Source organism: Carassius carassius, chromosome 26 (assembly GCF_963082965.1).
Source record: "Carassius carassius chromosome 26, fCarCar2.1, whole genome shotgun sequence".
In the NCBI taxonomy this organism is placed as follows: Eukaryota; Metazoa; Chordata; class Actinopteri; order Cypriniformes; family Cyprinidae; genus Carassius; species Carassius carassius.
The window spans coordinates 27,518,415-27,534,258 of NC_081780.1; the positions used below are offsets into that span (position 1 = coordinate 27,518,415).

At 35.9% G+C, this 15,844-nt stretch overlaps 1 protein-coding gene and 1 pseudogene across 3 annotated transcripts in view; both read left to right on the top strand.

Moving 5' to 3' along the window:
- The first annotated feature begins 5,422 nt into the window (after positions 1-5,422).
- The window catches only part of LOC132106099 (gastrula zinc finger protein XlCGF8.2DB-like), a 102,466-nt gene continuing 92,044 nt past the window's right edge, over positions 5,423-15,844 (top strand). The window contains exons 1-2 of one of the 3 annotated variants that reach the window (XM_059511729.1): positions 5,423-5,471; positions 5,976-6,119. In XM_059511729.1, the coding sequence (XP_059367712.1) occupies positions 6,032-6,119 (88 nt within the window). In that variant the 5' untranslated portion in view covers positions 5,423-5,471; positions 5,976-6,031. Of the gene's footprint in view, positions 5,472-5,494; positions 6,120-10,004; positions 10,128-15,844 lie in introns of those variants that run through there. The other 2 variants (XR_009424027.1, XM_059511728.1) reach the window with 2 other exon arrangements.
- LOC132106055 (gastrula zinc finger protein XlCGF57.1-like) lies at positions 10,133-11,758 on the top strand (annotated as a pseudogene).

The following is a 15,844-nucleotide window of genomic DNA, read 5'->3' on the forward strand; positions in this document are numbered from 1 at the left end:
CTCCAAGTCTTTCTGCTGCTCTTGATCGCTGCTTCTCATCACCTCCTCTAAAACACTCAACACCACAAAAACTCTTCTGAATTCGACGTATCATGGTCTAACTTACAGATTTAGATGAAGCTTTGAAGAAAATCCGCTCGCTGATAAGCACTCCGTGTAGCGCTGCAAAGTCGTTCTGTGTATGGCTGTATGCAGCGTGGTGAAGACAAGAGAGCACAAACACATTACATTTCCATCCATAAAAACTTTGATGGTGGTGCGGTGATTAGCACCTCGCTGAACCAGTCAGTTACTCCTGTAAGATCTGAGCTATAACAGTGCCTGTGATTGGAGGAGAAACGGAGGAGGGCTCATTTTGCTCGGAAGAGACTACCTATAGGAAATACATGCCTGGAATACAAATTAGAATCGATGTTTCTTTGAAAATGAATGTTATCGGTAACTATTACTTGAATCGCTCATGTAAACGTTGTTGTACAATACAAAGTACTTATAGCCTAGTTTGTTCATTTTTACTTCGATTTTGAGTTGGTCTGGTATAATAATTGCTTTTCCTGGGCAGACTTGACATATTGGTCTTATATATGTATAAGATGATTGCTCAAAAAGGACATAATGACATAAATTAAAAGCAAATAACATTTTGAATTTGAATTATTATTGTTGGTTTAAAACAGATGAACAATGTGGAATTCAACATATTACATGTTTAAAAGATTTACTGAAATCAAAGATCCAAATCATCTCCACACTGGCACTAATTAATGCCTCTCTGCCAACCTTGTCACCAGAGGAATGGACAATTTCCAGAGAAATCTTGGACATTATTAACCCATTTGAGGACTTCACCACAGAAGTGAGTGCAGAAAAGTTATTAGTTTTAGGACATTTTTTTATTTTCATTTTAAAACCACATTTTACACCGTCTCTTGATGCATGTTTTTCTGTAGCCTTGTTTTAACAGATAAGTATATGCAGTAATGATTTTTATTTTGTTATAATTGATTTTTATAATTTATATTCTTCATAGGTTTGTGACTACATCCAAAGTCATTTTGATGACAAGAATTCTTCAGAGGATTGTTGCTCGATATCAAAGAAATCCCTCAAGCTTTGACCCTGTTAAAAAACTAGTGGATGCCCTGATGTCAGAAATGATTAGGAGGTTTGGTAAAGTGGAACACATTAAAAAGCTTGCTGATGCTATTTGGCTGGACCCAAGGTTCAAAAGCAGACTTTTCTCAATCACCAGGCAGCAGAAGAGACAATAAAGAGGATTACAGCAGAGTGAGGAGGATACTTCAGATCCTGGTGCGACTGCCAGTGCAGGGGCCATGTTTTGGGAAGACTTTGACGAGAGCGTAGCAAGCTTGAGGCCTTCAGCTACCTCTTCTAAGACCTCAGATGCTATGATGGAGATGAGGGTCTACCTTGCAGAGTCACTCTTACCCCTCACATCAGACCCACTGGCCTGGTGGAGGAGGTGTTCACCAGTATACAAAAGCCTTTCTGAAGTCACAAAGACAAGACTTTGCATTGTGGCCACATCTGTGCCATCTGAAATAATTTTTTCTAAAACTGGCCAGATTATCTCAGAGAGAAGAAACAGACTTGTAAGTACATGTGACTTTTCAGTTAAAAACAACTTGTAAACATTGAAGGTAGTTTATAATGGACTAAAGAAATAGTGACTGACTCAAAAATGTTTCATGAATCCTAAACAAGTAACACTACAGTTCTATAGTCTAATCTGAAGGGTGAACTAAAAATACATAAATCATACAACGAGGTCATTTTTGAAGATTAGAATCCACTGTAAAAAAACAAACAAATGAAGAAACAAACAAACGAAAAAAATATATCTTTATCAAAGTGATTTCGCCATCATATTGACAAAATTGAAAGCATAACCAACTCTTTATTACCACATTCAGTGTTATGGAAAAGTACCATCATTACATAAATTAAAAGCAGCAATTTGAAACTAGAAATGCATCACGTAAGGGTAAATAATAATTATAATAAAAAAATAAAATAATAATCACTATGCACCAATATTTGTAAGGAAGGTTGTAAATTAACTTATTTCTATAGTCAGTGTTGCCATGTCACGGGACAAAAGAACAAACAACCCGAAAGACCCGAAAGATGAACTAATCAAATCTCTTTCTGGCTTAGACTGCATTGGTTTAGCGTATGGGGTTGTCACATGATTAAGGAACAAGTCAAAAACCCGATAAGACTCGAACTATGAACTAATCCAGTGGTTCTCAACCTTTTTTTCCACCGGGCCGCATTATGGTCCAAGTACAAGTCTTGCGGGCCGCACGCATATAATTTACATATGATGTCACAAATACAAACCAACCTGATTTATAATACTATAACCTAAATATTATGATATCTAATCTATTACATTCATTGAAATAAATAAATAATTCTACTCCCCATAAATAAAGCACCTGATGCTGTCGGGAGCTGACCAATTTTGTGAAATTCGGTAACAGAACAAAGAAGTTGCGATTGTAAATCCTGTGTTATACTTTCCGCATGAGGAATCCGGACGCAGACTTCTTCCATTTATACTTCCGGAAGCGTACGCTGATGGTCCGCTCTGCAACAAATGTGAACAAACAATTGCCCAGAATTATTGCACATCTGACTGTCTTTACATTCTTTTATTGACGGATTGCACAGGTTCGAGTAGCAATGAACTTCTTCACTCTGCCTGGACATGTGCAATTTTGCTTTTGAAGACTACTGACCACGCCCACCTGTCCGCGCGGTCGTCTGCTCAGAGCCTCGGCACACACTCTCCAATGACGATTTTTACGTCACGCCTACCTAACGGTTCATAGCGGACTCGCGGATGCAGAAAGTATAAGAGGCTTTAAGATGCAGTCTGTAAGACGCGCACGGGAGCATGACCCTAATGCGCAACATTGCAGAAAATGTGCGTTCACAAATGTAGCCTATGTTGATCCAAATATGTAAAGCACTTTTGCATTTAATAATATTAGGCTCTCCCCAAAGATGTTTTGCCACATTTCTTCAATTAAGGATTGCTACGTAGTATATGGTGTTTCTATTTGCCTGAACTTCTTCAAGTGAGTTGCGGGACAAACCGAAAATCACTACTAATTCACTACTGATACTGCGACTATTCTTGTTTTTATGTGTTCATTCGCTGGCATTTTCCACATTCATTTTTTCTCCCTTAAAAACTAATTTGTCCATTCTGATGCTCAATTTTACCGAACTAATGGCTGTTGATTACTATTTGAATTGAATTATGCCCAAGTACGCGCTGGTTCAGTATGTGTCCGTTTAATGCGTGATGTTATGTGAGTAGGTCTGGGGCCCATTTCACTAAGGAGGTTCAACCAACTCTGAGTTTAAACTTGAACTCTGAGTTGACTTACCCTGAGATGGGAAACTCTGAGTTTTCGTTACAGAACATCTGAAATGAGTTAGTTTAATCAACTCTAAATTGACTGCAACACAAGCGCATGCAACACAACTATAAAAAGCCAGTATCAATGGAGTGCTGATATTACGATTCACCATGGCAACAGCTCCCGCCAAAAAGCCGTCTGCATACTTCAGACTCAATACAAGATATAATTCTTCTCAGTGTTATAATATCACAGGTTAAAACTGGCAGAACGTTAGATTAATGAATTAATAGCTAATCATTTTATGGTATCTCATGGGCAAAAAATATATATAAAATAATCATATTAATAATAACATTTTAAGTGCATTTTTCTTATTTTACAAATGATCTGCCAATAGAGTAAGAAAAATACAGCAGTGGCTATTTACACTAAGTGGAATTAACATACTTTCTTAGCGATAGATCCTATTTACAGTAGGCTAAGTGCAAGTAGCTCTAGATGCTATTTACAGAAAAAATGTACAGTGAAAATCGTGATATATTCTATTTACTATATAAAAGTAGCAGTTCTTTGCAACAGACTAAGTGTAAATAATAATTAGATGCTAGTTTTAAGTTATACTGGCAGATACACACTAGGCCCATTTGCACCTCAGTATTGTTATACATTAACAGGATGCAATAATAACAGATTGTAAATTATTATATTTATTACAACTATAAATAGTTATATCATTATTAAACACTCATGAGACACTTTACTTCCACTTTTAGAACATTTTGTTCATTTTTATTGAAAATAAATTCGAATGTGACGTGATGGGAAAAGTGAGAAGAACGAGCTTGACAAAAGCCAGACTCTAACCCAATCAATCACGTTACAAGCTAGTTTTCCGGATTCTCGTGTCGTATTTAACCTTATGTGTTGATGAATATAGCGGACTCGCGGAAAGTTTGACAGAGGCTGAAGATGCAGTCTGTAAGGCGCACGCGAGCATGACTTGACGTGCGACATTGCAGAAAATGTGCGTTCACAAATGTAGCCTATGTTGATCCAAATATGGAAAGCACTTTCGAAATTAAGTAATAGACACTCAGAATAATCTTGTTTTCCATTTGCATTAAGATTATTTTTATTACCACACTGGCATATAATTTTACTTAAGTAAAATGCACTTAATTTAGATCCCCCCAGGAAACAAGACTAAGTATCTTATATCATTTTCTTTTATAGAAAATCAATCTTTATTTTATTTTTTTTATTTTTTTATATTTGTACTTGGGGAAAAAAAAGAAGACATTTTTCCAGTGTGCGTCAATGAAGTGTTTAAAAAGGGGGAGGAGACCGAAAGAAACTGGGTTTACCAAAGAAAACCTGCTCCTGACCATGTTAAGTTCATAGAGTATGTTACAATGGTAACCGACTCTGAGTATGAGTTAGCTCTTTCAGAAATGGGCTAAGGTAGGATATGGATTTAATTGCAAACTGTTAGTACTGATTTTATGATTGATGATGCTACATGCTACACATTCGAGTCGACACGTGTCCAACTAGAAGTGACAGCCTGGTGAATAATCTGCATTACAATGAAAAAATAAAAATACACTGGAAAAAAAAATTATAAAAAAAAAAAAAAAATTTGTAACAGTGCTTTTTCTGTGCAATATAAAGTATATTTATTATTACATAAAACATACAAATAATAGAAAATGTGTTTGTGTGTGGCTATAAACCCTTTAAGTAACACTGAGATTATATATATATTTTTTTCTTCTCAAAACCCTCTGTTTTCATTTTAATAAATGGTTTTTACAAACCAAACAACAAAGTTCTGCCTCTCAGGCAGAATCTCACACTCTTTCGTTTGTAGTTCAATATATCCAACACATCATTGGAAGAAAAAAGGAATTTAAATATGTTTTTCACCAAGAAATCAACTCTGAACTCCTTTGGCATTTAAATGTGCATTTTTACAGACAGCCGTGTGATGACAAGACTTTTATTTTGGTGTAGTGTTGTGACGTCACAAAGCTGCGCCACCCTGCTGCATCTATTGTGATCGTCTAAAGACAGGTATGTGTTTTTAAGCATTAAATGAGTTTACATCGATGCAGCCAGATGAAGAACTAAAAAAAATGTCTCAAATATTGATGAATTAAACATTGCAATACTTTATCTACCATTGATAAACGTTGTTAATATTTTAGCCTAAAAACTGGATTTATCTAAACATGATAATATTTTCTGCTTTAATTTTTACACTTTACTAAAAGCTTATTTCAGCCATGAAATTCTGTTTGTTCATGAAAAACAAGGGACTATAACTGTATTCCAGATGTCTTTCATATGAGACGCTTCTTTGATGCCTTCAATATACAGAATGGTTGGCAGCCCTAATCTAATACCAAATGTAAAACATAAATGCTGTTTGTTTCTTGTATTTTGTTTGTGTCTTATCAGTTGATTTAAGATCATTAACTATCACTCTGGCTGACTCACAGTGCAGTAACTAGGGAGCTGATTGAGATGCACTTGAATATTTATTTATTTTTCTGTTTTATTTTCATCTTAAACAAGACAAAGTGTCCAGTTGCTGGTGAAGGGACTGAGATCCACCTGACACGATTATAAAAATGGCTTTTATTAAAGAGGAGAGTGAAGATGTGAAGATTGAAGAAACATTCAGAGTTAAAGAAGAAGAAGATACTGAGGAACAAACAGGTTGGTTTTTATTCTCAAAGCTGAACTCACTCACTCATGATATTTATTAAAATGTCCAGCTCTACAGAAAGGAATGATTGTTTTTAAGAATATCATATGGCTTTGTTTGACATGGAGTAGGTCCTCATGCTGCCCAGACAAATACTGGACAAAAAACCCACAAAAGGTGAAAATGACCATTTTTGTTGAGTGACTTAGGATAAGAATAAGGGAGCAAAACAGACTTGTGTCAAATCTGTGTCATGTCCAACAGATTGTAAAAAGATTGTTATGCTTTTATGCTGCATTTGAGACCAAGTCGGATATGGAAACATTTGATTTGAAGTGCGCCAACCTCAATGAGTTCCAGTGAATCACCAGTCAAATACACACTGATCACATGATGCCGCCATGACACTTTTTCGTCATCTTTTTGAGTCAGTTAATCCAAAAACATGTAAAAATACCTAAAAAATGCTTCTGTTCATTTTTGAAAATGGTTGACAAAAAGCTAAATATAAGCAAAAAAAAAACTTAATATGAATGTTTTTATCCTTGACATACGTTAGGTCCACTCTTAGGCTTACGGTAACTATAGTTCACAGGTCAGATGTTTGGCTTCAAGCGCCGGTCCAGACTTTATTTCCAAGTAGAAGGTGGAAAAATCTACATTTTGGGTTGTCAGGAATGTAGCATCAAAGTCACATATATAATTATGACAATATAAACAATTAATTTGGCAATGGCAATTTTATTTATATAGCACTATTTACTACAACCATAGTTGACCAATGTGCTTTACAAAAGAATAGCTAAAAACATCAGTAACACAATGAAAAATAAAAACAGTTAAACAAAAAACGAGAGAAAAAGAAAACATAACATGCAGCAATATACAAAATATATAGAACAAGGATAAAAAGAGTCCTTCAACCAGAATTAAAAGCCTTATCGAACAGATAGGTATTTAATTGAGACTTAAAAATGGCCACAGATGAATCAATTCTAATAAAAATGGGCAGATCATTGCAAAAGCGCGATCATCCCTGCATACTTAATATTAGGGCTGTGCAAAAAATCGAATGTGATTTTCATGCGCATCTTATCAGTAAAGGCGCTCTTGTGATTAGAAGTACATCTCCAGCACGTACGCTTAGATCAGGGTTGCCAGGTTTTCACAACAAATCCTGCCCACTTGCTTCTCAAAACTACTCCACGAGTAGCCCAATCTCGTTTCCAGGAGTTTCCCCGATAAAAATTGCATCCCGAGGTAAAAATACACGTTTTTTTTTGTCAGGGTTGCCTTGGTAAAATTTGCATTTTAGAGACTAAACATTACGTTATTTGTATTGGGGTCGCTTGAACTTGCAGACATGAAAAACAACCACAGACTTGGCAACATTGGTTGGCATTTACTACACAGAGCCGTAGTTCACAGAAAATCGATTTAAAAATGTAAAAATTGCAAGCGATTCTTTGTCGATTTTGAAAGAGATTTTGTGTAGCTTGTCGGTGGACTACGGCTCTGTGTAGTAAATGCCTCTCCACGTGAACCAGTGTTGGAGAATATCTAAAATATATTAAACTGTGTTTAGAAGATAAACAGAGGTCTCTTTGGAACGACATGAGGGTGAGTCATTAATGACATAATTTTCATTTTTCGGTGAACTAACCCTTTAAGCACTCTCAAGATTCAAGTTATTCTCATAGTTATGGTTTCAGCTGATTTAAAAAACAAACAAAAAAACTATTATTATAATCACTAAAGCTGTATAAACTGTGAAATGAAACTCTCACTTATACATCTACGCTTTGTTGTTTATGATGAGGGAATTCGCAAGAGTCCGGAATTCAGTCAGCGAACGCGCACACACTCATTTTGGTTAAAATGCGCAACACTGTAAAAATGCCTAAAATAAAATACGATGAGCAGGATTTATTGCCACATTCGACACTGTCTATTCATATTTACTTTGTTTGCAACAGACATAATAGATTATATTTGTTTGTGTAGGGGCATTTTTTGTCCAATTAAGTGGCATTTTAGCCCCAAGTCCCCATACGTGACCAGCCTTACACACGCTCCGCCTATGACTGAGATGTCTTAGAGATTATAAATGCAGAGCTCTTTGCTTGCATTCTGTCAAAACATTCACGCAGCAGCCACTTGCTTTAGTTAAAAATAACAGTGTTCTGTGAATGTTGATGCTTTAATAACAAATATTTTTTGGGAGCGTGTATGCTGGGATTTCATCAATTTCATAGAAAAAAAGTAATGAAACTAATTACTTTTAAAATAAAGTAATCAGAAGAGTAACGCAATTATTTTTAAAAGGAGTAATCCATATTCAGTAATTTGATTACATTTTCAGAGTAACTTGCCCAACACTGATGATAACCTTAAGCAAAAATATAACACGGTATTGTTGTTACAGCTCTGAAATATATTCATTTTATTTGTTTTTTACCGGACACAATATATTTTGCTTTTTAGCAACATAAAGAAAAAATAAACTTATTCTACCATTTCTAATATTCTTTTTTTTTTTTCTTTTTAGGAAACAAATCGAAGACTGACATCTTTATTTAACCTTAATCTGAAATTAGTTATTTAATTGTAGTTATATAATTCATATGATTTAGTTATATAATAATAGTCATACACATAATTTGATTAAATAATATCCAAATTTGAAGGACTTTTGTGAAATTATACTACATGCCTGAACGAAACAAACAGCAGAAACTCTTAATGAGACGCATGTTCACTCTCTAACAGCAGGAGGGGCCTCTGGAACATCAGATACGTGTTTCCTTGGTTACTGCTGTAGACAAAGCTGCGCTGCGCTGAATATGAACTATACAGAGATGAGAAGAAACAAAAATACCACAAACTTTTCAAAATACAGTCAGCTCCCCTCAAGATACATATTCATATAAACCTCCAAATCAATATTGAGGATTTTCTTCCAATAGTTTGTGCATCATGAACAGTGTGTGATCTGCCTGCTACAGTACTTTTCTCTCATAATAAAGTGTTTATATAATAAAAAAGTTAATGGGATCATCATGATTAAATTAAGTATAAATACAAATATAAAATCAACAATAAAAGTAATTGATGATTTTCATCATCACTTATTACACAAAATCAGTAATAATCTGTACTAAATTGTGACAGTTGTGCAATTTTTTCATAAAATGTAAAATTGTGTAATTGGCATAACATTGTGAGCTCTAATGATAATGTCCCTCAAAGTAAGCATGTAATAGGAGAAAAGCAGAGGACCTAATACTGAGCCCTGATGCTCTCCATACTTGAGTTTGATGAAATGTCTTTATGTTTATATAAGTATTATAAGTATTAGCAGTCGGATAGATTAAATTAAATAAAATGTATGCATTTAGCAGACACTTTATCCAAAGCGACTTACAGTGCATTCAGGCTATCAATTTTTACCTTTACCATTATCATGTGTTCCCAGGGAATCGAACCCCCAACCTTGCGCTTGATAGCTCAATGCTCAACCAACTGAGCTAAAGGAACACTAGATACACTAGATATAGGAAATCTAAACCGTCCTAGTGCTTATTGACATGAATGACAGATTCAGGACGGGTCTCTAACATGTTTTTCAATCCATGTCCTGGGGACCCTCTGCTCAGCACATTTTGTATGTTTCCCTTCTCTGTTACACTGAGTTGATGGAGCTCTCCCCTAATGAGTTGGTGATCTGAATCATATAGTCATATAGAGTCATATAAACTAATTATGCAGAGGTGGATCTCTAAGACCAGGAATGACTAGCTCATTATAATCAAGTTTTGTTGAAGGATGTTGGTTTAGATGTCTGTTGGTTTTAGCCAATATTTTGCCATTAACTTGTCTTTTTATTTTTATTTTAGACCTGGTGGCACTAAAAGAAGAGAGACAAGAACTTACAGGTATAGAAGAGAAAGATCCATATGAGAGAAATGACTTCACGAATGTGGAAATATCCATACAGCCTGAAGCAACTTCATCTGAAAATGTGGAAATATCCATACAGCCTGAAGCAACTTCATCACAAACAGAAGTTCAGAAGACTGAATCTAACAGTTGCTTCACCTGCCATCGATGTAAAAAGACTTTCAGTCAAAAATATAACCTTAAAAATCACATGAAATTTCATGCTGGAAAGAAGCCTTTCAAATGCCAACAATGTGGAAACGGCTTTACCCGTAAAGAAAACCTAAAACGCCACATTAAAGGCCACAGTGGAGAGAAGCCTTTTATCTGCAATCTGTGTAGGAAGACCTTCACAAATAAAGCAAACCTTAATTCCCACATGAAATGTCACTCTGGAGAGAAGCCTTTTACTTGCAAATCGTGTGGGAAGAGTTTCACACGCAAAGGATCTCTTAGGTGTCACATGGTCATTCACACCGGAGAGAAGCCGTTTACATGTGATCAATGTGGAAAGTGTTTCAGACATAAAGCAACCCTTAATTCACACATTAAAATTCACACTGGAGAGAGACCTTGCACCTGCAAACTGTGTGGGAATAGCTTCACAAATAGATCAACCCTTACTGCCCACTTGAGAAATCACACAGGAGAGAGGCCCTTCACTTGCGAACTATGTGGGAATAGCTTCTCACGCAAAGGATCTCTTAAGATTCACATGGTTGTTCACACTGAAGAGAAACCGTTTCCATGTGATCAGTGTGGAAAATCTTTCAGACATAAAGCAACCCTTGATTCACACATGAGAACTCACACTGAAGAGAGTCCATACAGCTGCATGCTGTGTGGGAAGAACTACTCAAATAAGTCAACCCTTAATACCCACATGAGAAATCACACAGGAGAGAGGCCCTTCACCTGTAAAGTGTGTGGGAAGAGCTTCTCAAAAAACAGTAATCTCAAGACTCACATAACAACTCATACAGAAGAGAAGCCTTTCATGTGCGCTCAGTGTGGAAAAGGTTTTACACGTGAAAAAACCCTTACTTACCACATGAGGATTCACTCAAATGAGAACTCTTTTAATTGTCATCATTGTGAACTGAGATTCCCAGACAAGAGACGCCTTAACTGGCATGAAAAAAATCATTTTCGATCATCCAAATGTCATGAATGTGGAAAGAGTTTCGGCTATAAAGCAAACCTCAAGGTTCACATGAGAATCCACACTGGAGAGAAACCTTTCACCTGCACTAACTGTGGAAAGAGTTTCAGTCAGAACATAAGCCTTAAGGTTCACAGGAGGATTCACACTAGAGAGAAAGCTTTTACCTGCAGTCTGTGTGGGATGAGCTTCACTCGTAAAGTACAATTTAATGTCCACATGAAAAGTCACACAGAAGAGAAGCCTTTTACCTGCACACTTTGAGAAGAGCTTCTCACACAAAAGATCTCTTAAGATTCACAAGGTCATTCACAATGAAGAGAAGCCATTTTCATGTGATCAGTGTGGAAAGTGTTTCAGACATAAAGCAACCCTTGATTCACACATGAAAAGTCAGCTGTAGTTAAACCTGCAAATTGTGGGGAAATAACTTCTCAAAAAAAGGAAATATTAACCCTTATGCGTTGTTGGGGACGTTTTCATCCACTGGGTGTAAAGTTGAGTCATATTTTGGCGACAACTTTATCTGTGTTTCAGCAAATGGAATGATTTTTGCATAAATCTATTAATCAACCTCAGTCCTGATTAAAACTACCAAATGTTTTTTTTAAAAATCCAAGATTTTAACTCCTTAATTACCAAGTTCATAAATGATGTCACTGATTTGGGGAAAAAAACCACACAAAATGACTTTTTTTTTTTTCAATATAAAAGGTGATTGTGGACTGGATTCTTTTTTTTACCTTTTATCACAGTCTTGGGCATGTCAAAGATTAGTAACAACATTGGCTTTGATGTATTGTTAGTTTTTGTACAGCAAAAGCTTTTTTTGCACAGGCCCATCTAAAGGGTTAATGGTCCCACCTAGTGATCAACTGTAAAAATAACAAATGTTACCTCTTCCCAAAAGGGAAAACCACCAACCATCAAGAATGCAAGATTTGATGGTGTCATGGCTTTGCAATAAAAAAAATGTCATTATAATGGAAGTCAATGGGGCAAAAACAGCCACCAACAATAAATGAGGAAGGAAAATTAAAATCTAATGCTGCACAAAAACTAAAAATGCATCAAAGCTAATGTTGTGACTAATCTTTGACATGCTCAAGACTGTAATTAAAAGGTAAAGAAAAATCCAACCACAATTACTTTTATATTAAAAATAAGTCAGTTTGTTTGTTTTCCCCCCCAAATCAGTGACATCATTTTTTGAACTTGGCAATTAAAGAGTTAAAACCTTGGATTTAAAAAAAAAAAAAAAAAAATTGGTAGTTTTGATCAGGACTGAGGTTGATTAATATATTTATGCAAAAAAAAAATAAAAAAAAAAAATATATATATATAAACATATATATTTATCTGATACATTTTTACAGCAGTTTCATTGAGTGGATGTTTTCATCCCGAACATACCGAAAGGGTAGTGAATTTGAACAATGCACAAGGGTTAAGGCTTGTATGAAAACTACATGTGAAAATACCCTTACGTACCACATGATGCTTCATTGTCATCAGTGTGGACAGATTTACAGACAAGAACCGCCTTAACTGGCATGAAAACATTCATTCTCTAGAGACATCTTTCACATACACTCTTACGATAAATGGTTCTAAACCATACCAGAAAATGGTTCTTCAGCTTGTACCAACAGCAGAACAATTTTTCTATGCTAAATAAATGTCTTTCTATAGTGTTGTTTAAAGAACCACGCTTTTTAATATGCTACATAGGAGCAATCATATATGTGATTTCATGTTTCCCTTTGTTTAAAGATTAACGTTTCAAACCCAAAGAGATACTCTTCATGAAAGTAAAGACTCAGTTACGCCTTCCTAAAATGCCTCATTCAAACATGTCCCACAAATCTACGTCACTGTATGGGAAGATTTGCATAACACCACCCAAATGTATATGTGTATAATGTATAATGAAGAAGGTGTACCTTTTATTCTCGCTTGTGGTTAAGTTATAATTACAACATGATGGAGTGTGTGCAGTGCATTTTATGAAGGATTGTTTTCTGAACCTTGGGAGAGTACTAATTCTTTAAAGTGGGCAATTTTAGGGTGACCATACAGGCCATTTTTATGGGACAAATCCTTGCAAGGATTTCTATATTGGATCAAATATCCAGATTTTGACTGTTCGCACTGTGCGGATCAATAACTATATGCCATTCACAAGAGCTATAGAGAGCAGAGCAGATGGTCCTTTATGCTTTCGAATCATTCTCGCTGTACTTTGGTGTCAATTCAGTGCTCCAAACTGTGATTAAAACAGTCACATTTGCCACCAAAAATATTAAATAGCTGTTAAGTTTTCACTGAGGTTGCCACTGATGACTAGGCCTATGTACATATAATAACCTAAAATTAGCATTTAATGCCTTTTTCCTGATTGTTTTGCAAATGCATAATTTGCTATGTTCACGTATTAAACTGAGATGATGCGCATTAAAGTTTTAGTGGAAAAAAGCTCAAACCGTCCTCATCTCTGACGCACACCTGATAAACGTAGCTCAGATGTGCACCTCGAGAGAAATCGAAATGGAGACGTAAGAAGTCAAAGTAAAGCATCATCTAATTCGTGCACAACTTGAACAAACTACAACAGGTAAAGCTGTCAGCTGTGTGGGTATTGGCAATATCGTTAACAACTCTCGTTTAAACAGGCTGGGCGGGGCAAGTTTTGACCTATAGCACCTAGGCCAAAACCACGCTGCGTTTCAGTTAGTGACAGGTTTTCTGTTGTGAGGTAAATAGGAGGGTGACATCTAGTGGAGAAGACTAATGTAAAGATTCACATTTATCAGATCTTTTAAATGTTTGCCGAAATAAATATAGGAAAAGATTGATTTGTGGCTTTTAAGTACTGCTATTGAATAAACGTAATTTAAAAAAACATAAAAAAAACAACTTCATTCAATATTCCCTTTGTCAACTGTCTCCTCTGTCTCTCTCCATATCTCCGTATGCTGCGTGTGCTCCTCTGTGTCCTCCGCGTTGTATGTGCTGTTTCTACGTGTATTTAGCTTTGATTTAAAATAAGACCGTACATCCTAAACTTAATTTTTCTTCTATTATCACCCCAAAAAAATTTATTTAATTTGTCTACACTATCTATTTGTATCTGCACCTGTGTACTATTTTTACTCTTTCCATATAACATACATTTAGTTTTATTAACGTTTAATGGTAATTCATTTTTATCAAACCACCAGATCAAAGCACAAACAACACAGACAATGTTATCCGCATGGCACAGATGAGACAGAATACCGTAATGGGCTCGGTGCACAAGATTCAGCGATGCGAGTGTGTGCATACTTCCTTCCGGTCTTGCGACGCTCGCATTGACTGTAAGGGAAACTTACATACGAAACTTGGCTAGATGTATATAATTAATGATTTTCAAATTTAACAGCAGAAAGTGGTATATAAAAAACATGGGGAAACATACATTTTTGCGTACCTCTGTGTGGAAATTCATCAAGATACAACGCGGAGATTGCTTTATTCTGTTGATTATGCGATCAGCGTCAGGTCAGGTTAATTATCATTAATTATCAGATTAAACAGATATTAAAATTAGTCATGTATTTTTTACTGTGTAAAATAATAAAATATGTTGTGAAAATAACGATGAAACAGACTGATGTATGTGTACAATTGAGAAATGGATACTTCTGAAGATAAATCGCAGCCCACATCTCACGAGGTAAATATTTCATTAAAAAAATAATAATGCAAACATTTTCGAGAAAAATAAGCAATTTGTACATTAACATATTTGGTAAGATAAAAATACATTATGTAGCTGTGTATACACACCATGAGTTCAACTTTCATCTCGTGAACAGTAGTGAACATTAGTGTATTTAATTCATTCCCCAGACCCAAACATACACAAGTTTCAAATCCACTGGCTCAGTTAACATTTATAGTATAGTAATAATAGCAGTGTATATCTTAATTGCATTTAAAGTGATATTATAAATCCTGTAAACATATAGAAGGTAATATTTGGACTTCTCCGGTTCTCTTCACTGACGTTTAGCACAACCGGAAATATCTACGCACACACTCACAAGACCGGAAATCCAAGATGGTGGAGATATGGACCTAGCCCATTCCTCAAATAAAAGCCGGGGCCTTTATTTACCTGAACTGCAGAAGGTAACAGGTTTTTATTTGAAGCAGGCTTCTATTAGAGACACGCCTTTATTTTTAATTCCATCTGTTTGATAAGTAATTGTTTTAAATAACCCGTTTTAAATTAAAAGCGATAGTGTTCCAGTGGACAGAGATCATAACATTAGCACAGAATCAGTTCGGTTCAGACGCGCAGTGATTCACACTGAATCACACATGCGCAGCATCATCAGCTCCTCGGTTCTCGAATCTGACGCGTCCGACAGAAACGCTTTTCGGTTCAGTGTACTGGTGATACGTAAACTGATGCAACCGATTCTTGACTCGAGAACGAGAAACGCTCCGGCGGTGGGCGTGTACGTTCGTTATCTGGCTCTGCTGCACAAATTTTCGTAGCTTCGTTTAATTACGGTTGAACCCCTGACAGGCCCGGCTCCACGGGGGGGCCAGGGTGGGCCTGGCCCACCCAAACAGAGGCTTGGC